General features: G+C 48.0%; 1 protein-coding gene across 1 annotated transcript in view; it reads left to right on the forward strand.

The window, feature by feature from the left end:
• Nucleotides 1-25,195, forward strand: part of GTF3C1 (general transcription factor IIIC subunit 1) — a 79,640-nt gene that overhangs the window by 14,814 nt on the left and 39,631 nt on the right. Inside the window, exons 6-12 of the mRNA XM_070566488.1 lie at nt 431-554; nt 14,660-14,827; nt 16,732-16,847; nt 17,952-18,264; nt 18,867-19,084; nt 21,925-22,061; nt 23,224-23,377. Coding sequence (XP_070422589.1) covers nt 431-554; nt 14,660-14,827; nt 16,732-16,847; nt 17,952-18,264; nt 18,867-19,084; nt 21,925-22,061; nt 23,224-23,377 — 1,230 coding nt within the window. The remainder of the gene's footprint in view (nt 1-430; nt 555-14,659; nt 14,828-16,731; nt 16,848-17,951; nt 18,265-18,866; nt 19,085-21,924; nt 22,062-23,223; nt 23,378-25,195) is intronic.

The following is a 25,195-nucleotide window of genomic DNA, read 5'->3' on the forward strand; positions in this document are numbered from 1 at the left end:
TTTCCCATCTCTGCCACTGCCTGTTGGAGAAGTGTGTGTGTGTATATATACTGATAATTAATATGCTTACTTGGTAAAAAAAAAAAAACAAACCAGAACGATATGAAAAAATGTACAGTGCAATCTCCTTCTGTCTCTACCCCCATCTGCCTCATTCTCACCTTTACATACCTTTTCAGGATCTCTTTAGGCAAATCTCTTTCCCCCTCTCATAATCAAAAGGTAGAATCCCTTAAATATTGCCCTAGACCTTGTTTTGTTCCCGTGACAGCATAGCTTAGCAGTGTTTCCTCGTCAGTACTCTCAGTGTTTCCTCATTCGAGATAGTCAGTGAACTCGGGTCCTGAACTTGTGTTCGTCTGCGTGGCTCTTTGGTAATTTCAGACGCCCTGCTCGTACCTAATAGGAGCTTTTACATTTTGTTTGGCAGGGGCTGTGCGAGAGGACGTTTAAGCGTCTGTACCAGTACATGCTGAATGCTGGCCTGGCAAAGGTGGTGTCTCTGCCCCTACAAGAGATTCACCCTGAGCGCGGACCTTGTAAGACAAAGAAAGGTGAGGGCGCCCTCAGCCTGTGTCCCCTGGGCTACATGGACAGCTCTCACTTCTCCCTCTAAGCTCCAGCCTGCCTTTCTTCTCACATTCTGCCTTGCCATGGGATGGTTTCACATATTTTGTCAACTCTTTATTCCTTACTGCCTGGCTCAGGACCTGCTGTGTCAACAGTGCTCAGGAAATGTTTGCTGGATGAAAGCAGTTCTAACTCCCAGCAGACATCTCTCTGTGGATGTCCTTCCAACACCTCAAATTCATGGCGTCCAAAAACAAGTTCCTGTTCCTCTTACACCAAGCCAGTATTCATTCTTCAGCCAGCATGTGTTAAGTACCTAAACTGTGTTGCATGATCTCATTATCTAGCCCTGCAAGGTAGGTGGTAGTGTCACCATTTTACATGTAAGAATATTAAAGTTAAGAGATGCTAAGTAACTTGCACAGGTTAAGCAATCAGTAAGCAGCAGAGGTAGGATTTGAACCTGCTAAAGAAGTTAAACTAGGGACAATAGACTATGGAACTTTAAAAACCTTCCTTAGTCCTTTGTTTTTCTCTATTCTTGATTTCTATCACATGCTGTTTACCCCCTTGTGATTAACCAAAGTCATTTGAAAAGCTGAGGGTCAGAGCTTTCAGTAAAAGATGATAGATGGAATGTATGCATTTATCTGCACTCTTCCAGAACTCCTCCCTAGTGATGATAAGGGATATAAAAGGAATAAATCCACAAGTACAAAGAGAATAGGACAGGAAATGACAGCAGAGAGAGTTGTCAACAGCATTTTGGTGCTCAAACGCAGATGGACAAATGGTAACTGAGCAGATGGGGAAAGCTAAATGCCTGTGAAGAGCAATAGCCAAGAATGGACACCTCAAAACCTGAAATAAACTAGAAATTTCAGAAGTTCCAGGTACCTTTGAAAGCACAAATGTGGATGGGGCTGGTGATAAGAGGATTGGTTGATGGTGTGTGTGAAAAGCCCTTGCACCCTCATCCCCGCCCCTACTTTGCACAGTCAGGGAAGAAGCCCTTTTCCACAAAGACAGAAGTCTGGGTTTATCTCAAGAAAGGGTGCACTGGAGGGTTTCTAGGCTCAGGCCTGAAATCCAGCTGGGGACAGGGTACTGTGCTGAAAACAGGAGTTATGTGTCAATCTCCATACAGTAAAAGGTGAGCATCCCCTCACTGCATTTTCAGTTTGACTCCTAGAACGCTGGCAGCCAGACATACAGTACCCTAGGCCAGAGGCTGGAGGTTACTTTTCTGCAGAAACCGACCAGTCTGAGAGAAGAGTCCTCTAGATACTGAAACTTGGGGATTTCCCATCAGAATAGCTGGCCCCTGCCTGCTCACCCTTAATGGAAGCCCACACAGTGGCAGCCTCTCCCTTCTCCTCCACACCCTGCAAAACAGCCAAAACACAGGGCTTTGGGGCAGCATTTTCATGCTTCACTGAACATTTGAGAATTCATATTAGAGTGTATTACATTATGTATGTGTATATGTATATACATATGTATATGTAAGAGAAACAAACAAATTTAGGAGATAGAAACAAAGTGAGAAGCAGAAGTAAATGTAAGAGAATCCTCAGTGAGAGAAGAGGAGATATTGCATCCCTGAAACCAGAGCAAGAGGCTATAATGGAGAGACATGCAAAAAGTAAAAAAAGAGCTCTTAGAAATAAAAGAAATATGACTCTTGCAATAAAAGACTTAGTGGAAGGGAAGATAATAGGATAAAGTTGAGAAAATCTCCCAGAAAGAACAGAAACTCAAAAGAGATGGGAAGTAGGAGAGCTAGGTTGAAAGGAAGAGGCTGAGGCTAAGAGGTCCAACATCCACACAGTAGGGTTCCCAGGAGGGAGAGAGGGAGTGTGTGCAGAGGAATAGAGACGAGGAGAGGAGGAGAAATGACACGAGGAATTTTCCCAGATCTGAAGGACATAAGTTCTAGATCAAAAGACCTATCAGGTGCCTAGCATGATGAATGTAAAGAAACCCACACAGAGATCCAAGATCCTGAGACTTCAGAAATCTGGGGCTAAAGAGCCTCCAGAGAGGAGACCTCAGACTTCGCTATCTTACCTGATGCTGGAGGACCCTGGAGCGATGCCATGAACGTTCTGAAGGGAATGGACTTTCAGTCTGGAATTCTTTGTTCAGCTTTACCAGGTGTGAGAGTTTTCCTATGTGCAAATCTGAAACCGTTCGTCTCCTGTCTCCCCCCTTTTAGGAAGGAACAAGAGGATGGACACCACCAAATGACAGACTAAGGCAAGAGGCGGGAAAACAGGGGTCCAGGAAGCAGCAGGGACAAGGAAAACCCTGGGCAAGTGGTGCAGGGAGATCACGATGATAGGCTCCAAGAGCAATCTGTCCAGATGGGAACAGGGAAGAGGGCTCCAGAGGGATGGAAGTCTGTGCAAAGGATCGGCTGCCTAGAGCATGTGAATGTGTTCAGGGAAAGTTGTACTTTGGCAGAGAGTCAAAGAGTTTGGGTGTGAACTAGTGATAGATAGGTACACAGAAAACTAAGCAAATGGAAAAAAATGAAGTTATAAACTACAAGGAAAACCAAAAGGTGTAGAAGAAAAAACTGTGGGCATAGCAAGTAACCTGTGAGATGGTTTCATCACCACAGCTCAGGAGAACATGTGCTGAATGAGGAGAGACCACAGCATCCTAGACACTTAGCTCGGAGCTTGCAGGAGGTCGGCAGTCGTATTTGTTGAGAGACTGTGAACTGTCAGTCTGAAGGACTTTATTTCCCCACTTAGGTGATGGCATCACTGCCCACCCTGTCTAGCTGCCCTGTGTCTGGGTAAAGTCTTGTGGAGGAGATGGTAACACACAGATGTTAGCATACACAGGTGTATAAATGGGGGAAGGAGCACCTGGGAGGTAGGGACGCCCCCCTAGAGTGACCTCCTCTTTGAGTCCCTTGAGCGCTGGGTAAGTGTGTGACTGGAATGACTGGACTTCCTCAGGGGAAAGAGTGGATGGCATCAGCCTTTAAGTAGACAGGAAACCAGTAAACTTGATTTGCTTGCTTAACCAAGTGAAGTAAACCTCTGTCTACTTAAAGGCTGCTGGGTGCTGCAGCAAGGGGAAAAGGTTCTAGGAACTGAGAGGTGTCCTGGGGTCTTAACTGTTAGAGGCTCCCCAGCATTTGACTTGGAAGTAGGATTATCTGAATGCTTAAAACAGTACTGACCTGGGGCTATATTAGTCATTTTTATTTCCTGGTTTATTGGAAGAAAGGCATTAAAAATAAATGGGCTGGAGTAATTTATTTTTAAAGTAAAGAGAAACTGAGAAGGAAATACCCTTAAAGAACCTTTCTTGCTGGGCAGGCAGCCATGGAGCAAAGCTTCTCCCAGGCTTGAGGCCACTTGAAACTAACAGATACCTGAATGGACTTGGATGTAAGAGAGCCCTGGGTTAGAATTCTTGTTGTGTCACTTCCTGTTGGGGTGGCCTTCAGCACGTTCTGACCTCTACACCTCAGTTTTTTCATCAGGGTTATCCGGGGATAATAATACAACTTTCCACAGTGTTGTGGGGCTTCAGGAAACAGTGTACACAGAACAGGGGCTGCAAACTAGTGGTGGCCACATCCAGCAGTGTATTTTGTTTGACTCACAGGGTTTGTTTTCATTGAGTTAGTTACCGATATTTAAAATTAAGAAATTTCACCTAAAAAGTGAGCCTTTCAACTTCTCTGTAAAAATAAACTTAGGCAACACTGAACTGCATTTCTTTAGTAGCAATTGGCTGGGCAGAGAGGTGCTGCCCTCTTTCTGTGGGGCCCACCTTCCCCATTCACCAAGGACAGCGCACTTCCTCTTCCCGCTGTGTAACCCACAGCTGGCTTCACTCTGGTATGTCATCTGCCTGACCTTGAAGGTGTGTCCATGTCATACAGTAGGTGGTCGTAGTTTTTTGGAGGTCTATACTGGGAAGAGACACTCTTGAGAAGGGTCAGTGTGACTCAGAGCACAGACTGGGTACTAAGGATAGTCTGGCTTGGGCTCCTTGTTCGGGATTAAGAGGGCAGGCACCCAAGACGATGACAATCAGAATATTTAGATTGTCTCTCACATATGTGCGCGTGTGTGCGCGCGCACACACACACACACACACACACACAGAGTGAGCCCATTCTGACTGTTCAGGATGCTCGTCTCATTCCCACCTCTGCTGCTCAGGCCCATCACCAGGCCTCTCCTAATGTCCCATGTCACACTGCGTCTCTGTTATTTGTCTGTATGACTTTTTTCCATCTAGATCATGAGCTCCCTGAGGGTGGTGTCAGCACCCCTCATACTTTCTATCCTTAACGGCTGTGCACTATCTGCTTGGAAGAGAGTAGGTGCTAAGTAAACGTTTAGCATATTTAATTTAATTAGGTGCCACTTCAGTTACTTTCCTTGTGCAGGAGACAAGGGATGAATGCACAGTTTGTCTTTTTTTGCCTTGAGCTTTGTTGTCCCAGTTTGCAAAATTAACATGAAACCCTTCCTCTAAGGCACTATGGAGTAGATGAGACTTAAATAAAGATGATGTATTACTTCATGTAAATTTACAGGTGTGCCTGGATATATGAGTTGTTCCTAACAGCCCAAAAAGAATTTGGATCTAGGCATATTTCACATGGATTGTAGAAAGTGGCAGCGATCTCTTTTGTAAAAAGCAAAAAAAACCCTTGGTAATGAAAACAGTCATCCTGAACTGATCTGTTTTGCAAATTTGGATTATTTTCTTCAAGTGTTTACCAGTCATTCTGTGCTAACTAAGTTGAGCTGAGAACAGAAGGGAAGAGAAATAAAAGTTCACTTTGCAACCCCTCAGCAGTGGGAGCAGTTGACGGAGGTCGTGCTCCTTGAGACTAATGACCAAGGTGGTCATTTGAGCAGGTTTTCCAGGTTCAGTGACAAGGTGCATCCAGCAGTGAAGAGGATGGGCGGGTTCTAGCATCAGTACCTCCTGTTTATGATGTGAACTTTTCCCACAGCTGTTGCCCTCTGACTCTTTTTGTTGTTATTGTTGTTGAGGAAGATTCGCCCTGAGCTAACATCTGTGCCAGTCTTCTCTATTTTGTATGTGGGTCACTGCCACAGCATGGCTGACGAGTGGTGTAGGTCCATGCCTGGGATCTGAACCCGTGAACCCAAGCTGCTGAAGCAGAGTGCACAGAACGTAACCACTACACCACGGGGCTGGCCCCTGCCCCATGACTCTTAAAAATAAAAAACAAGTTCAACAAGGTTGCAGGACACAAGATCAATATACAAAAATCAATTGCATTTCTATATTCTTGTAATGAGCAATCTGAAAGTGAAAATTAAGAAAACAGCTCTGTTCACAATAGCATTGAAAAGAATATAATGTTTATAAATAAATTTAACAAAGTACAAAACATATACTCTGAATACTACAAAACATTCTTGACAGAAATTTAAGATCTGAGTAAATGGGCAAACACCCCCTGCTCATGGATCAGAAAACTTGACATTGTAAAGATGGCTATACTCCCCAAGCTGATCTTCAGAGTCAACACAACCCCTATCAGTGGAATCTCAGCTGACTTCTTTGTAGAAATTGACAAACTGATTCTAAAATTCATATGGAATTGCAAGGTACCCAGAAAGCTATAACAATCCTGAAAAGGAAGAATCAAGTAGGAAGGCTCACACTTCCCAAGTTCAAAACTTACTACAAAGCAACAGTAATCAAGACAGGGTGGTATTGGCACAAGGATAGACTCAGAGACCAATAATGGAATAGAACTGAGTCCAGAAATAAACGCATGTCTGTGGTCAGCTGACTTCCCACTAGGGTGCCAAGACCATTCAGGAGAGAAAGAAGCCAATCACAACAGGCCATTACTCCAGGACACCATTTATAGGGAAGTCCGAACTAGGGAATCTAGAAATACACTGGGGAGCGCTTAGGCTGGGAGGCGGGCAAAGAGGGGTGATGGGTAAAGGGTTTGAGGGGCTGAAGAAGTTCTAAAATTACCTGGTGATGGGTGCACCCATACCTGGGGATATACAAAAAAACCTTGCACGTATACACTTTAAATGGGTGAATTGGATGGTATGTGAATTATATCTCAATAAAGCTGTAAAAAATTAAAATGAAAAACAAAACCAAGGAATGCATAACAGAGTACAACAAACTAAATTAAGGTCATTAAAATGGCAAAAGGGGACATTTAAAAAGTTATAGTAGGATTAAAGTGTACAAGCTAAGAAAAAAGAGAAATAAGCCATAATAAGCATTAAAATGCATTAAAATAAAGGTTTAAAAGAGCTTTAAAAGCAGAAACCTGGAATTAAAAAGAATGAAAATCAGAGGCTGGCCCAGTGGCACAGTGGTTAAGTGCACATGTTCTGCTTTGGCGGCCCGGGGTTCGCCGGTTCAGATCCTGGGGGCAGACATGGCACCGCTTGGCAAGCCATGCTGTGGTAGGCATCCCACATATAAAGTAGAGGAAGATGGGCACAGATGTTAGCTCAGGGCCAGTCTTCCTCAGCAAAAAGAGGAGGATTGGCAGTAGTTAGCTCAGGGCTAATCTTCCTCAAAAATGAAAATCAGAAACATAGAAAGATGAAGGGTGAGCATAAACATAAGAATGGAAGAAGATTGTCAGAAAAGTTTAAAACCTAGAAAATTAATGATGCTAAGGAGAAAACAGTTAAAAATAGCAAGATTTCTTTAAGTTAAAAGTGACAGAGGGTAAAGGACATTAGCTAAAAACTGAAAAGTAATTACTATCAATAATTAAAATAAATAAAAGAAACAGACATTTTAATATTTAGGCAAAAACTATTAAAGGCAAGAACCTGAAAAGTTAGAGAAAGGAGTCGGATCTGCAATGCCGTAGATTCCTGCCCTGAGTGACTTCATTCGGGGCAGAGGCAGCTCCCTGAGGGGAGAGGGGCTCAGGCACCTGGGGAGAGCATCCCTGGCGGGGAGCAGTCCTTTCCTTCCCTCTAGGCTGTCCCTTGGGAGGGAACAGGGCTTGTCCTAGAGTACATAAAAAGAGGAAGGAACTGCAGGAGATTCCACCATTTTGTTATCTCGTTTTACGGTCAGTCTTGGGCCGGGCGGGGAAAGAGGTGAAAGAACCAGGAGATAATATCCCAGGCACCGTGCCAAGTGTTAGTTCTTTTATTCTGATCCTTTATCCACTCCATCATGTCAGTACTACTCTTTTTCTTCATTTCACTGATAAGAAAACCAAAGCAGAAATCACTTGCCTCAGGTCACAGAGCTAGGAAGTGCTGGCATAGGGGTTTGAGCACAGAAAGTGCGGTGGCCGCTCTGCTGCCTCCCGGAGAGACTGGGCTGAACTAATAGGAAATGGAAGCAGGGTAGGCGAGGACCTGGGGTCTGAGGGAGGGGCAGGGACTGCGGGTGAGGCCAGCCTAGGACAGTCCTGGGGCAGGAGAGTTGGAAGATTTGGATCCTCCTTCAGGCCTTCTTCCACATCCAGCACAGAAATAACAAGAGTCATGCCTACAGAATAAAGGCAAACGTGCCTACAAAATAAAAAAGGAAATATTCTTTGCTTGACGTGTCAACCTTCTGCAATCTACCTTCCTCTTCGCCACCCCCACACTTCCCCACACGGGCCTGTCCTTTCCCACCTCTGTGCCCTTGCTGGCGCCCTTCCTTCTGCCTGGAATGCTTGGCCTCTTCTGCCCGGACAATTTTTATGTATCCTTTAGTATCCCACCCAAAGGTCACCTCCTTTAGTATCCCACCCAAAGGTCACCTCCTCTCCCTACCTTCGCCTGCCCAGCCCCATCCTGTCTCTTTCTCTTTTACAGCTCTATGCACGCTGGAAGTAGTAGCTTGTTTCTCAGGAGGCATCGAGCTAGATGGCGTGCACTGAGCACTCGGTGTGTTTCAAGTGTCACACGGAGCCGAATGCCTACTTTCACCGTTTAGTCCACACCCCAGGTCAGGCTGGATGCTGTTTGAATTATCCTCGGTGTATAGACGAGGAGCCTGAGGCTCGGAGAGGTTAGCAGTTACCCAGGGTAGAGCTGGAGCTCAAACCCAGGCTCGTGTGAAGCCTAAGCACACTGTCCTGTACTCCCTGGCCTCTCTCAGACACAACCCTTTGCAGGGGCAGGAGCCTTGTCCTAGTCATCTTTGTGTGTTCTGGACCCAACACAAAATGAATGCGAAACTGAATTGAAGGCCCCAAGCAATCTCCCAACATGTTCATCAGGGGTGACTAGGTATGGCGCTTGATCCTCAAGAGCTGTGTTTTTCCAAGGCTGTGGTAATGATAATAGTGATGATACAGGCGGTGGCGAACACTACTTACTGAGCACTACTTGTATGCCAGGCACTGTCCTGAGCTCACTATGAGGAAGATACTGTTCTAGTCCCCGTTTTACAGTGGGGCAACCTAAGGCACAGAGAGGTCACGTCACCTAGCCATGGTTATACAGCTGGTAAGTGGCAGAGGTGGGTTCATAGCAGACAAACTCACTCCATCCCCCTGGGGTGTGGGCTGCAGTACCTTCCATCGTTCTGGGTACTGCCCTGAATCCTGTGCTTCCGGCCTCTGTGCAGGCCTCCCTGCAGGGACCAAGGCAGTCATCTCCTCAGATTGTCCCGTTGGCCAGCTTATCATTTAAGAGTCCCAGACTATCTGAATGACTCCCTAGCAGTGACCAGCCCAGCTCCTCTGTGTGTGTGTGTGTGTGTGTGTGTGTGTGTGTGTGGTGGGGGTGAGGAGAGTAACATTCTGAATTTGTGTAATGTCTGCCTGGCTCACCAGTAGGACTTTTCCTGCGTTTGTGACTCTTCAAGAGGAAGTCTGTCCTGGTGCTCATTTATTCCCATCTTACTTTTGTTCCTAGGTTGCTCACAGTTGAGAGTACTGTTCTGCTAGGAGGCCAGTTGATGAGGCCAGATGAGATTTTTCACTGGGAGTGTGAGAAACACAGGCTGTTGGTTCCACTTCACAGCCACTCTGGGTTTTCCTTTACAGTGAACAGTGCTCTTTCTGAAAGAAATTTGAAACTCTGGCCTGGCCAGGTGGCCTAGTATGGAGGAAAGGCCACTTGCTAGGTCCAAGACATTGGTTAGATCACTCGACCCTTCTGAGGCTCAGCTTCCTTTTTCTTAAAATGGCAATAATAATTTGCAGAATCCATGCAACGATTACGTAAAATAGCATCTGAAAATCCCGAACACAGTGCCTGGCTCATCCTAGATGCTCAGTAAGGATTCATTCCTTCCCTTCTTTTCTGGGTCTTCAGAATGTCTAAATTAAGCCATTTTTTTCTTCATAATAAGGTGGAGCCCGTCCTGGATATTTGACACAGGAGAACTGCATGGTTCCTTTGTGTTGAACTGCTGACGTTAGCACGGCCTTATCTTTAAAATGCCTAAAATTCCATGTGCTTGAGAGCCTGTGCAGTGATCTGGCTGGTCTATGTCTCCTGCGTTTTGTCCCTGGAAAGAAAGCCCTGCACCCCGGGTCAGTGGTTGCCATAACAGGCCCGTTATTCCCCCAGGGGTCTGGGTGACTGAGGAGGCAGCTCGGATGGAGTGACAGGCTGTGCTCAACTGCATGCGTGTGTGCAGGGCTCCCTCTGGCCCCTTCTGCGTTGGCTTTAGCTGACTCGCGGTCTGAAACAGCCTCCTTTAAAGAGGCAGGTATGAGCTGAAGGGATTTTAATAATAAAAATTGAAATTCTAAGTCTGGTAAAACTCTAGAACTATGGGAAAGGAAATTCTTGGGATGATGAAACGTAGGCTACAGCGTGTTCCATCCTTTACCTGCCTTATCTCTTAAAATTCTCCCCACAACCCCAGGAGGCTAGACATTGTCATTAGCCTTAGTTTACAGACAAGACAGTTGAGACTGAGGGAGGCCAACCAGCTTGCCCAGGTTCCCACACCAGCTGTGGTGGGAGAGTCCAGATTCTTAACCACTGTGCACACTGCGTTTCTAACACAACGTTTTCCAAGGTGAAGATGCGTGTGGTATGACGTGGGGAAAGGGAAATGTTTCCATGGTCAGTATTTGAGAAGACCAGACACAGACAGAGTTTGAGTAAAGGATCAGTTTCCTTGTCTGATGGAGACAGAAGAAAGTCAGTGCAGTTGGGCTTCACAGAGAAATCAGCTATGCTCTGTGGGACTGGCCGAGCTGCAGACCCCATGGCCCGAAACCCCAGCGGCAGCCATCTGACTAGTCGTACTGGGCCTACTGAAGCACAAAAGCCTCACGCCAGGCCCAGCCTCGGATGCTTGAGACCATTCTCTGCTCGCTCAAGATGTGCTAGAAACTCACCTCCCCTGGGCCGCGTGCTCCTTGTCAGTCCTGGGGCTCGCAGTGCCCAGTGTGATCACAGGGAGCAGCTCAGTCCTCATGCATCATCCCCAGGCTACCCCGGCCAACAACCTGCCTGTCCAGGAGTCTTCCTGACCCCCTGCTCAGAGCCGGGGCAGGGGTGAGTTCTCACACAGCTCCAGGAGCCGGGCTGCCATGACCTTAGGCTGTCTGTGGGCTTTCCTGCCTGGCAAGAGGGACCAACCATCTTTAATTCAACTGAAGTCTGTCAGGCCTCTACACCATGCTAGGTGCTGGCAGTACTATTGAGAATAACTGCTGTACTGGTTGAGAGCTTCAGACAGCCTGGGCTCAAGTCCTAGCTCTGCCACTTCATAGCTCTGTTACTTTGAGCAAGTTGCTTAACGTCTCTGCGCCTCAGCCTCTGCGTCTGTGCAATGGGGCCTACAGGGGCCTGCCAGCCTTGGATTGTGAGATTTGATGGGTTTATTCTTGTAACGCCCATGGCACAATGCCTGGCCCACAACAAGTGCTGGGTGTTAGTGCTGAGTGATTGCTCTGTGCCAGCCTCTGTTCAGACATTGCCTTGGGTCATCTGAACACCGACCTCTGAGGTAGAGAACATTGTCATCTCATTTTACTGAGTGGAAAACAGAGCTACACTGTCATTTCCCCAAAGTCACAGAAATAGGAAGTTGTGGAGCTCACACTAACCCATGTCTCCCTGATCCCAGAGCCCGTTTGTGCCCACACTCCCTCTGGATGTCTGGCTGTCAGCAGAGGAGGCAGGTGTGCCGTTTGGAGAAGGCTCTGACGGGGGGCCGGGGGTAGGCATCAAGTACTGCAGAGGTGAGAACAGTCATCTCCGTGGTGTGAGGAGCAGACGCTGCCAAGGCTGAGAGGGTCTTTCCTTGGTTGCCCTTTGAGTCCAGGAGTGTACTAGTAGCGTTTCTCCTTTTCCACTTATGCCTATTTTGAGGGCTGTCTGTGTATCTTTTCTTGGCTAAGTAGCCTCTTAAGGAAGTTAAAAAGGAATGGAAGAGATAATGTCAGGCTATTGCTGAGGGTGTGTGGGTCCGCCTCCCCTAAGTGCTGCATTGTGCCACTGGTTATGCAAAGCCAGCATCCCTGGCTCCGTGTCACCCACTGTTCTCGATCACATGACATCTTTCAGTTAGGGGCCATATGTCATCAAAGATTTAGGGCCTGGGCTCTGAAGCCAGACTGCCCAGTAATTCCAGCTCCTCACTTGCTAAGGGGTGGAGGTTTGGGCAAATTCCTTAGCCGCTCATGTTCTCAAATATGAAACGGGTGGTAGCACCCACCTCCGAAGGCTGTGGTGAGGACTAGCTCGCATGACACACGTGGAGAGCTTAGATCAGGCCAGGACGTGCCTGGGTTTGGGGAATGGCAGCACTTTTGTTATTAGGAGCAGTGGGTTACTCTGTGAGCACCATCTTAGGGGTGAGATGGGAGTCGAGGGGGTCGAGGGGCTCAAGTAGAGGACAGAGAGGAGGACCCAGTGGAGAACAGGCTCCGTGGTCAGTGTTCTGCCATGTGCTGGTGTGCTGGGCACCAGGTGCCTCCGGCCATGGCCACTAGAAGGAAATCCCAACAGAGAACCCAGTCCTGGTCACTCGAGCCTTGAAATAGTTCTCCTGCCTACAGATGGGCCCAAGAGTCCCTTCGTCCCCACGTCTCCCCTCCTGGTTGCTTCAGGCCCCCGTCCTGGGAGGGGAGCAAAGGGCGAAGCTGCAGGGCAGCAGCAGATGCTGGGACCCAGCAGGTGCAGTGGGAGCAAAGGCTGAGGAGGCCTGCACTGTGACTCGGGCTCCTGTTTCTTCTGTTGGAGGTCGTGAACTGGGGGATTTTCTGTCTCTGTGGGGAGTGGAGGGGATTCAGTACCAGAGTGGTGCCCGAGAACTGCCGAGGCTGCCTGCGTTTCTGCTGATTGTTACCCTATGCCTGCCCTCCCAGAGGGCTCTGTTGGGTCAGCCTTGACCAGACCTTAACTCTGAGGGTAAGTCTCTGATATCAGAGTTCAGGGCCCCAAGATGCTTTATTGTTTGTGAACTTCACCTGCAAGCCACATGCTGCGTCCCCACGAGAATCTGGGCCTGACCTTGCTCAGACATCGGTCTGTGGTGCTCTGGTGTGGGCATTTCTCACCCCTCCGTGGCCACAGCTCCTGCACAGGCGATGCTGGGTTGCAGAGACCAGCTTTACTGCCACCCCTCTCTGCAGTGGTACCTAGCGTTCTGACATCCATGTACTGATAAGAGCTGGGGGGAAACTGTCTGTATCCCTGCTCTAACAACTACTACAAACTTAGTGATTTAAAACAACATGAATTTATTATTTTACAATTTTGGGGTCAGAAGTCTGAAGTGGGTCTCACTGGGCTGAAATCAGCTGTTGGCCAGGCTGTGTTCCTTCTGGAGGCTCTAGGAGAGAATCCATTCCCTAGTCTTTTCCAGTTTCTAGAAGCCACATGCATTCCTTGGCTCATTGTCCCTTCCTCTGTCTTCACAGCGGGGCGTAGCATCTTCCAGTGGCTCGCTCTGATCCTCCTGCCTCCCTCCCTCCCTCTTAGAAGAACTCTGTTATTACATTGGGCCCACCCAGATAATCCAGATAATCTCAAAATCCTTCACCATCACCACCACAAAAAGCCTTAACTTAATCACCCCCACAAGTCCCTTTTGCCATGGAAGGTAACATATTTGTAGGTTTTAGGGAGTAGGGCGTGGACATCCTGCTCCACACTGTCATATATGATAGGACTTCTTATTGCAGAATTGTATCTTCCATGTTGGAGACTGTGACCCTGCTTGAGGAGCTCTGCCGGTCACTCACGAGCTCTTGGGAGCCTGAGCACGTTATTGAACCCCTCTGTATCTCTGTTTCTTCATCTGTAAAATGCCTCCCAGGGTCATCAGGATCAAATGAGTTAGCACATGACTTGGCGAGGTGTTGCTCTTTCTTGTGCCTTTCTCTGGTTCCAGCCGTAGGCCCAGCTTGTCCTTTTTCCCACACCGCGCTTTCATAGGTTGAGCGTCGGCGCATGTGATTGTCTGAAGGAGGTGCTAGTCCAGAGTGTGGTGGCTTGTTGCTGTACCACCACTTCATTCCTGTCGTCGTCGTTTTATATTATTCATAAAAGCTAGTGCCGTCAGGAGTGCTGTGTGGACCTGTTAGACTGGCAGCTTTAGCCTCTTTTTGAGCTGTTTTCTTGGAATACATTCCGACAGATGGAATCAGTAGGTTAGAGGCCTCCTGAAAGGCTCTGGGAGGGTTGTTGGACTTCTGCACACTGCTGCCACCTTATTGGCAGTGAGTATCAGGACTCACTTAAAAGGACAAAGATGTTTTTCATTCTCTTGGCAATACTGCTTACGTGCCTACTGTGTGCTGGCACTGTTCTGGGTGCTGGGGGTGACGCTGTGAAAAGACAGGCACACTTCCTGTTGTCCTAGAGCTTGGCTCAAGCAGAAGGCTGCTGTTTATTTAATAAGACTAACAGGACACCTTATTATTCCTTCATTTGCATTTCTTTGTTCACTCATTACATTAAAAACAAAAAGCAGTTTTTGGAGTAAGTTTTCAGGTCTTGTGCCCCAAGAAGTGCAGTTTTAAACGTCCCAAACTCGACCCTGTGTGTGGTCTTTCTCCATGTCTCTGTCTCTGCTGCAGTCGGCCGTGTCATGTCAGGACCCTCACCCTCTCCCACACAACACTGCTTTACTCACTGCTGGAGAGCGTATGCTTGTGCCCTAGGGACCGATGTCATGGTGCGCTGCCTCAAGCTGCTGAAGGAGTTCAGACGGAAGGTTGAGGACGACCACGACCAGGACGATGATGATGACGAGGAGGTCATCTCCAAGACAGTGCCTCCGGTGGACGTTGTGTACGAGCGGGATATGCTCACACAGACCTACGAACTCAGTAAGTCCCGTTCTCATGCCCGCTTGCCTCTGGTTCCTGAGCATTTGATCCAAGAAGTGTTTTGCCCACATGTTGGAAGAGTCTCAGCTGTTGAGAATGTAGCGCAGCAGGAAGCACTGAGCTTCCCATGAGGGGTTAGGCTCAGGTCAGATGTGAGTTGGAATCCCAGCTCTGCCCCTTGGCTGCTGGCTGTGTGACTTTAGCAAGGTCTCTGAGCCTCACTTCCCTCATCTGCAAGATGGAAATGGTAACCACCCTTGCCTGTAATGAGGGCTAATTGAGGAATAGGGTTAAAACATCTGGGGTAGTGCCTGGTACATAGAAAGCACTCACAAAAATTAGCTATTAATATTATTACTCAAAGATTTGAGAGTCCCCTCCTATCTTCTAAAATTGGTCTGGAGTCACTGCAGGCTGGGAATTCTAGTGATGAAGAGGGGAAAAACTGTCTCTCTCCCTTCCTCACCACTCCCCTAGTTCCCCTAAGATCTATGTAAGACATGCGTGACCCGGTGCTGTAGATGGTGTGGCCGCAGGTCCCTGTGGGAAGGAAGACAGAGTAGAAGGTGAGGTGGCTGCAGGAGATCTGATCAAGCCAACAGGTGCGAAGCCATGCTCGTGGATCTGGATCGGCCCAGCCTTTTTGGAGGGCTGTGTGGCAGTTCTTAACAACTGAATATCTCTCAGAATGGGCTCCTCAGAACTCAGTTGTGAGAAGTTGCCCTTAACCCTTTCATCCTCACTTTTAGCGTGTTACTAGTTCAATATGAGAACACATCCTAGTCACCTCCTTTCGTTTGGCTGTTTCTTTTTCTACATGTCCAATGCAGCAAAACCTCCTTTATCTACATCGGTTTTACCTGGCAGCCTCAAGTGTGTGCTGCATCAGGAAAGAAAGAGGAAAATATTTCTGAACCGTCAAAGGGTTTTGCCACAAAGCTTGCCACACAGTCTGCCCTATATTTCTTGTACTTTGCTGGAGGGACTCTCTGCAACCTCCACCCCTACCCGACCCGCCTTCTTCCCGGAGTCCCAGTCCCAGAGTGGTCAAAGAACTTTAACAGGGCTCCTTAGAGGCAGATACACTAATAGCGGGGCAGGAGCCCGCAAACTAGAGAAAACAGGTAATGGAGTCCAGTTGTCCACCGGTCGTTGAATACAGGGCCAAACAGCATTATTTCCTGCCAGAGCCCCTGCTGGCTGACAGCTGTTACAGGACAGTGCAATAGTCAGTGTCCATAATGCCCTTGAGTCCACCGAGAAAGGAAGACGAAAAAGTTCTTTTTTTTTTTTTTTTTTTGAGGAAGATTAGCCCTGAGATAACTGCTGCCAGTCCTCCTCTTTTTGCTGAGGAAGACTGGCCCTGAGCTCACATCCGTGCCCATCTTCCTCTACTTTATATGTGGGATGCCTACCACAGCATGGCGTGCCAAGCAGTGCCATGTTCGCACCCAGGATCCGAACTGGTGAACCCTGGGCCACTGAAGCAGAACGTGCACACTTAACCACTGCGCCACCAGGCCAGTCCCGAAAAAGTTCTTAATTTAAAATTATATTGATGCTTTTTAAAAGAGCCAGTTTCATTTATCTGAAAAAGTCCTTTCTTGTGAAAAAGCTAACTTCCCACTGCTGAGTAAAAACGGTGTTAGTAGATCAGCAATTGATCACTTGACGTTTATTGTTTTAACTTGAAGGAGTCAGATAGTGAGTGCTTAAAAATTAGCTACCAGTAGCAATGTTCAGAGATTCTTGGGAGGGAAGGGAGAGAGGAGGCACATATTTTATTCTGTTGGTCTCACTGCATTGAAATGTCTGTGCCTGAGAAAGATGGGTGGGGATTGACTTGACCTGTGCAGAGCAGCTCCTTTGCAGAGGTTGGGGTTCAAGTACATTGTTTCACACAGTCGAGCGCAGAGGCACCAAAGGAATTTCTCAAGCTGAAATCCGAGTGGCCATGAATGTGGGGAAACTGGAAGCAAGAATGCTGTGTCGCCTTCTTCAAAGATTCAAAGTTGTCAAGGTAACATCGTGAGTCAATTGTCTTCGGACGTGCACGCAGTGTGATTATGGAGGAATGTCTCAGATAGACTCCCATCGCTGTCAGGGAGGCAGACGGCTGCCCAGGGCCTGAGAGCAGCCCATGGGCATGGCAGGTCTCCCCTCACTGTGGTTTTTGTTGGTTTTCACTTTTTACAAATTGAACAAGTTGTCGTATTGAAAAGTCAGCAGGAGATGTGGCAGTGTGGGGAGCACTCTGCCATGTGGGGACAGTCAGCTGAAGCTGGCTAAAATCCCACCACCCCTGAGATGAAGTGGGAGCTCTCCAGGGCTCCACGGTCCCCACTTGGCCCTCCCTCTCATTGTGTACTTGCCTGGCTCCTGGGGACATCGAGTCAGCTAAGTATGCATGTCTGGCACTCAGACCTGCTGTCTCAGCCCTTTAGGCGTCATTCTCTTCTTGTCAGCTATTTGGCCATTTTGCTAGAAGACAGTATTATAGTTGGGCTAATGATTGCAGAGCCCTTAGCACTGTCCTTGGCGAGTGGTTGTTGTATAGAAAATGTTACTCTTTCGGCCATTAAGGCCCTCGAAGAGCCCCTTTCCGATGTCCTAGAAGAGAGAGTGGGCATGGACTGGTGATGACCTTGTCATCAGTTCCCATGGCAGGGCCTGAATGGAGCTGGTGACCTCCAGGCCCGGACTCACCAGTCTGTGACAACATTTATGAACCATCGAACTCTGCATAGCAAACGCTCAGTGCTTACTGACCGCTTCTTCTGGGCATAGTCCTGTGCTAGGCACTGGGGACATGGGGAAGACCAAGTGAGGGCCCTGCCCTAGAGGAGCTCACGGTCTTGTCGAGCAGACACGCAGTCAGGATTGCAATTTAGAAAACCACCTCCTACAAGCCTGTGAAAGCAGGACCTGAGGGGGCGACGAGACAGGAAGACCCGTGAGAGAACATGGATGGGGCCTGACATGGGGCCCAGGCAGTGGAGGGACGAGACGCAGGCAAACGCAGGAATGATAAGGAGGTAGACTCTGCAGACCCACAGCGCACCTGAATGCCTGTGTGTTTTAGTGCCCTCTTTTGAGTGTGATTAAACGTATCTCATCCCTCTAGGGGTTCATGGAAGATGAAGGGCGGCAGCGGACCACCAAGTACATCTCCTGCGTGTTTGCAGAAGAGAGCGATCTAAGTCGGCAGTATGAAAGGGAGAAAGCCCGGAGCGAGCTCTTGACCACTGTGAGCTTGGCCTCCGTGCAAGAGGAGTCCCTCCTGCCCGAAGGGGAGGACACTTTCCTGTCCGAGTCGGACAGTGAGGAGGAGGGCAGCAGCCGCAGCAGCAAGAGGAGAGGCAGAGGACCACAGGGGGACATGAAATCCTTGAGCCTCTGTCCTGGGACTCAACCTCGTCACTCCACCCCAGCCAAGGGTAAGGGTGCTCTCGGGGCAGGGTTGGGGAGAGCGGGCAGGGGGCGCGCATGCTCAATCTAAGCTGCTGCCGATGCCACCTTGCCCGGGATCTTCAGAAAGTGCCCGTTCAGTTCAGCAGGCAGCTCAGGATCTCTTTGGTGTGTCCTAATTTGGGACCTGTTGGTGTCACTAGCATCACGTGATCATAAGTTTGAGGAGACGGTCATGTAGTCTGCCTCCTGGCTGCTTGCAAGTCAGTTCTTGGCAAATGTTTTGTTTGTTTTATTGTGTTTTTACTATTAAAGGGATGGAATTCCATAAACTTCTTCTAGTTGCTGCCCTCCAACAATCTATTTAAGAACTCTGCAGGGTTTTAGTTTAGTTGTAGGAGACTTTTTAAAAACGCTTGAAGGGTGGTACCAAAGACAGATTTGCAAATCTGGAATCCAGCTAAGAGGGGGTACCATGCTGCTTGCTTGACCTACCACCCTGGTCTTTAAAATGACCGGATGGAATCCTTCAGCCAGCATGGGTCTGATTTGGTTGCTGAGCATAAATGCCCCTGTTGCTTTCCCCCTTGACATGGCCACGGTTCATTCATTCTGCTGCTGTCCACTGTAGGTGGGTGGAAAGTCGTAAACCTGCACCCACTGAAGAAGCAGCCGGCCTCCTCCCCAGCAGCCGCCGAGGAGAAAGCCTGCCGGAGCTCTGGCGGCAGGGACAGCCTCCCGGAGGCCAGCAGCTCCACAGACCCCAGCGTGAGCTATGGCTCCCACTGCATGAAGAGTAACAGTGGCGACATAGCTGTAATCGAAGAGGTCAGGCTTGAAAACCCAAAGGTGAGTGCTCAGAGTGGGAATAAGAAGGAGCCTGTGGCGAGTGGACGTCAGCCTTATCAGTTCTGTGCTTAAGAATCACAGCAACAACAAAATCAATGATAGTCAAAGCACCACACGGTGAGTGCTCACTCTGTACCAAGCAGTGGGCTGTGTGCTCATGGGAAGTAATACAGTGCTCGTTTGTCTACCACTTTCACGCAGGAATCACGCCCTACCAGAAATCACCTACACCATTATTATACAGTGTTGTAGTTTCCAACAACTTACTCTTTTTATGGAAACTTACTTTGGAGTGAACATTTGTATGGCTAGTTTTGATTAGTGATTCTCACTCTAGGCCAGTTTTGCCCCCCAGGGAACCTTTAGCAGTGTCTGGAGACTTTATTTTATTTTTTTTTTTGCTGAGGAAGATTGCCCTGAGCTAACATCTGTTGCCAATCCTCCTCTTTTTGTTTGAGGAAGATTGTTGCTGAGCTAATGTCTGCACTAATCTTCCTCCACTTTGTATGTGGGATGCCACCACAGAATGGCTTGATGAGTGGTGTGCAGGTCCATGCTGGAGACATTTTTGGTTGTCATAACTGTGGGGGAGAGGGTGCAACTGTCATCTAGTAGGTAGAGACCAGGAATGCTGTTAAACTTCCTAAAAATGGGCAGAACAACCCACAACAGAGAATTATCCAGCCCAAAATGTCAACAGTGCCAAGATTGAGGAACCATGCTTTAAATGAAAGGCCAGTATCATTTGCCATAAAAAGAAGGTAATCATAAAATAGATACAATAAGACATTCTGTCCAGATTCTGTTGTGTGTCACAGGGTTACATACACAGTAGAATCAAACCAGCACTCTTTCATCAATGTAATTAGAGGAATTCACAGGAGCACCTTTCTCATTCTGTGATTCAGTTCACCGAATGCTCTCCTTTGTCTCCTGAAAGTGCCTCGGATACTGCCGGGGGCGCCTCCTGCACTTCAGAAACACTCAGAGGACAAGGCACCCAGCACAGGGTAGGCTTGTGATCAGGAGTGGCTTTTGATGCTGTCACTGCTGGTTTATTCAGGCTTCATAACAGCCCTACAAGATAAACGTGAGCTCTGGTCTGGGTGGAGGAAAGTACAGCCCCTAGCACTGGAGTGACTTGCCTGCTCAGTTAACGACAAATCCAGGATTAGAACCCCGTGTGTGGAGGTCCCACCCTGCATTGCTTCTCCCTTTCTGGTGTGGAGGCCTGTGCTTTGGTACTATCCCTGCAGCAGAAGTGGTGGGGCATGGGGTCGGGAAGGTTTGCTGTGGATTTTTCTAGAACCTTTTAGCCCTTTTCTATTCTTTGGATGCTGTAACTTGTACCATCTCAAGTCATGATTGGTATTGTCTCTAACTGAAGAACCTGGGCCTGCCGGCAGGTGGGTCCCAGCAGGTTCCCAAGGGTTTGACTTGCCTTTCTGGCCCACCACCCGTTTTGCACCTTCTCTTCAGGTCCGCATAGCTCCAGCAGTCCGCTCCCTCCAGTTGCTTCCTAGGTCAGCTCTTTTCCTCTTGGAAACCTCTTCCAAAAGTAATGGCAGAAGCTGGCCCTTCTTTTCAAATACTTGCTGAGAAGAGTGGCATGAACTACTGCCTGGAGGTTCTTTGGCACAGCACGTTTGCACTTTGCTTTCCAACAGCCCCATGGAAAGTGGCCACATTTACTCACATGGATCTCCTCCAAAATGTGTGCTTTGAAATGCAAGAGAAAACAAAGGTCTTTCTCCCCCTTTGGGGCCCCTTCTCAAATCTTTGCATCTTTCACCCCTCAAACCCTTCCCCCTTCAGGAAAGAATTGTGCCTCCCTGGAGCCCCATCCATCAGCAGGGAGGTGATCTGGAGTCTGGCTGTTCCGACACCGGCACCAAGTCACCTCCTTCTCCTGACAGTGCAGCCCAAAGTGAGAAGGGCGTCCAGCAAAGCAGGCCCCAGACTGCTGCATGGCGCTGATTTGTGCCAAGCGATTTACAAGGAATAGGTTAAAGTTAGGGTTTCCTTTCCCTTCGGGGTGCACATTTGGGCTTTAACATACCTGATCTGAGAGCAGATGGATAAGTTCATTTTAAGCTCCTGGAAGATGGGAAGGAGCCATGAAGAGAGAAGTGGGCATTTTGGTGGGAGTAAGAGAGAGAGCACGGAGCTCTCTTCCCTTCCGGTTGTCTCTCTCACCACTCATCCTCATTTACTTAGAGACAACCTCTTCTGCACTCACAAGCCTGCCTCTGCTGCTGTCTTACATTCCCAGAAAACCTTCCGGGGGCTTCCTCAGTTTGGAGTCAGAAACCTGTGAGGCAGCAGCCCGTGCTGGCACACAGTCACACTCTGTGACCCGGATGGCTACTTAGCCTCTTCTTCCTCACCTGCAAGAGCCCGGTTTCCTCTGCTGTAAAACCGGAACTGTCGTAATAATGTTGAGAGATTTTGATGAAAAAAGCCTAATAGAGTGAATGGCATGGAGTTGGCTCTCACTATGTCGGTTTCTTCCCTCCCATTGTGGAAGAACCAAGAGAAAGCTCAGTGAGTGCTTTCTGCTTCTTCAGGAAGTGCTGTAGTAGATGCCTCTAATTTCTGTTCTGAAACCAGCTGATCTTCATAAAGTTCTAGGATCCTCTGCTGGCCGATGTCTTTGCTGTTTCAAAGCACTGAAATTGTGAGGTGGTGGAATCCAGTAGCGGAAACAGTCCTCTTGACTTTCCTTCTTGAAACATGGGTGCAGAAATGCCATAAAGAGGGAAAGTGCACCTGCAGGAATGGTGTCTGGCCCCCAGCCTTGCTGAACCCATTGTGTTCTTGTGCTCTTGTCCCTATTCTAGGAGAGTGGCAGTTCCCAGAAGACTGGGAAGCATGGCCCAGGCCAAGACAAACCCCATGAAACTTACCGACTGCTGAAACGCAGGAATCTGATCATAGAAGCTGTCACCAACCTCCGCTTAATCGAGAGCTTATTCACGTAAGGAGGGGTCTGTCTCTGTCTTGAACTAACAATAAATCTCATGCCAGTTCGTCATCCCAAGCGGCAGAAGTGCCCGAGTTGCATTTGAATCTCTCTTCTGCTGTATAGATTCCCATAGTATCCATTTGTGGTAGAAAGGATTGTGATTCATGTGATTTGGCAAGTGTAGACATTGAGGAATATCCATTCATTAGACAGGGAGAAAATGACTGAGCAAGAAATGAAAGTCATGGGAAAGTGCATTTGCCGCTCTCCTTCTTTGGAAACTTGGTGCTAAAGAAGGGGTGAGAAGAAACTTAGGTAGATAATAGTATCAGCTGATAAGCTTTGTTTTTAGTTCTTTATGGAGCTTTTTGTTCAACCAGTATCTTATATGCAAACCAAAACACAAGAGACACAAGTAGAACTCCTGTGTTTGGGGTGGAGCACGGGCCTTGAACTCTGGTTTGGTCCTTCTAACCCACTGTTACCACCACTTCCTCGGCTGCATCTTTAGGGCGTCTTAGACACCCAGTGTAAAAGCCATTCAATTAGAAGGAGCTTACACCCTGGAGTCAGGGATGTGAGTTCTCTTAACTAGGGGATGGGAGACCATCTGCAGATACTGCTGCCTAGATCTTCTCTGGGCAGTGAGGGATTTGGCCAGGTGTTCCTAATGTCTCTTCTGGCCCTGCCATTCCATGATTGGTGATCTAGAAACATCACCACAGGGACTCAGTATGATCTGGAGAGTAAGATGTATCAAGAGAAGAATCAAAAAGAGCTTCAGATCTGTAGGTGTCGACAGTAGTGAACTGGAACATTCTTTAGCTAGATGTTAAATTAAAATTAGCATGGGGACTTCGTGAAGACAGATTGCCATCATGGCGCTCACTTTCCCTGCCATTATTGTCACAAATCTTGTAATCTCTTTAGTTCATGGTGAAAGGCTCAGAACATGAAGCTGCTGTGAATGGGTGACTTGTCTTTAGCTAACTCATTTATCGTAAAGAGAGATGATCTTTAATATCCCAAGAAGTCAGGCTTTCAGTGGTGAAACCCACTTTAATTCTTCCCTACTTTCTACTGGATACCATTAGGCACATCTCAGTTGCCTAGGTTGAGAAAGACCTTCTCTGGAGATTTGGGAATATTAACTGCTTATTTTGTGATTCCCCAGGATTCAGAAAATGATCATGGATCAGGAGAAGCAAGAAGGCGTGTCCACCAAGTGCTGTAAGAAGTCCATTGTCCGCTTGGTGCGGAACCTGTCGGAGGAAGGTCTTTTGAGACTGTATCGGACTACAGTTATTCAAGATGGCATCAAAAAGAAGGTAACCCTTGGCTTTCGTGACACCACAAAGCCGCATGCTGCTGGAAGTTTTGTTGTCTAGCTTCCCTTGTCCTTGTTGTATTTCGGTTGTTCCTTTGTTGCCAAGAATTCGCAATTTCCCATTATGCTTCTTAATTTGGGGACCAGAGATCATCCCAACTTTCTGTAGAAGCTGGAAACAGAAAAGAGGAGTAACTTGCTTGGATCTTAGAGCAGCAGGTGAGCTCAAGGCAGGTGTCCAGCACTGCAGCCAGCCTTGAAAAGAGAGGAGGGAAAGTGGAGGCACGCTGAAGTTCAGCAGTAAAGTAGCGTTGGGAGAAGTCAAGCGACGTGTACAAGGTAGAAATTGTAGATGAAGCAGCAAGAATGTTTTCCATGGAGAGCTGAGGAAGCATGTCCAAGAGGGATTGATGGCAGCGACTCAAGCAGGGTACACTGCTGGGTTATCTGATGGGGAACAGTACATCTCTTCTGTCTCAATTTATCCGTTTCTGTAAAATTTAAAGTTTGGGCCTATTCCCATAGCAATTGTAGCTCAGCAGCTTTGCACATTTTCTAAGGCATAAATTTTTCAGGGTTGGAATGATTTGAGAGAGCCCGACCAGCACTGGGACCAAAGGGAACGGTGCTGAGGGGACAGTCACTTGTTCCCTGACCTTTTTTTTCTGACTCTATTTTACATCTCTACCTTAAGAAAGCTCTGCTTTGATGTTTTGTTTTCTTAGTAAGCTGTCAAGATCATTTTTGTTTTTTTTACTTTTATCTTATTTTTTGAGACATTTAAAATTTGAAAAACACAGAGCAGTACAAAAAATGAGAAGAAACCATTTCGGGGCCAGCCTGGTGGCATAGTGGTTAAGTTCAATGTGCTCTGTTTTGATGGTCCAAGTTCACAGGTTCGGATCCGTGGCATGGGCCTATACCACTTAGCAGCCATGCTGTGGTGGTGTCCCATATACAAAAGAGAGGAAGATTGGCATGGGTGTTAGCTCAGGCCACTCTTCCTCACCAAAAAAGAAACAATTTCTACTGTTTTGAGTTGGCAGCTCTCTTCAGGTTTTTGTTTTTTTTTTTTTGAGGAAGATTAGCCCTGAGATAACTACTGCCAATCCTCCTCTTTTTGCGAGGAAGACTGGCCCTGAGCTAACATCCATGCCCATCTTCCTCTACTTTATACATGGGACGCCTGCCACAGCATGGCTTTTGCCAAGCGGTGCCATGTCCACACCTGGGATCCAAACCGGCGAACCCTGGGCCACCGAGAAGCAGAACGTGCGAACTTAACTGCTGCACCACTGGGCTGGCTCCCAGTCTCTTCAGTTTTCACATGTGCTGTGAGTGCCCTTGACCTTGCCCCTCTCCTGTCCACTTGAGCAGTGGCATGAGGTGCTTATGCTGACCTCTCTCACTGAAGGACAAAACCTCCACCCATCAGCAGCAACACCTCTGGTTTCTATTGATCTTCACAGAGCTGGTCTTTCTGGCGTGCAGCCTCCTCAGGGCAGTCATTGAGGACAAGAAAATCTCCGCTAGTCTAGGAGTGGAGAGGGGCAGTCTGGCATAGGTCTCTGCTGTGTCCCCGGCTCCTGTTTGGCCCCGTGTCCACCACCCTGTACCCGAGGGAGCAGGCAAGGGGTGGAGGTGGGAGCGAGTGCCGCAGGTAAACACTGAGCATTACACGGCCTCAGAAATGAAAGTGCCCAGGCCTGGGGGCCATGTGCCACAGGGACCACCGTAGCAGCACCACTAAACGATAGCCTGTTTTCCTGGCTGGCGAGGGCTGCAGTATGGTACGTCTGCCTCCAGAACAAGCTGAAGT

Source organism: Equus przewalskii, chromosome 12 (assembly GCF_037783145.1).
Source record: "Equus przewalskii isolate Varuska chromosome 12, EquPr2, whole genome shotgun sequence".
Lineage (NCBI taxonomy): Eukaryota > Metazoa > Chordata > Mammalia > Perissodactyla > Equidae > Equus > Equus przewalskii.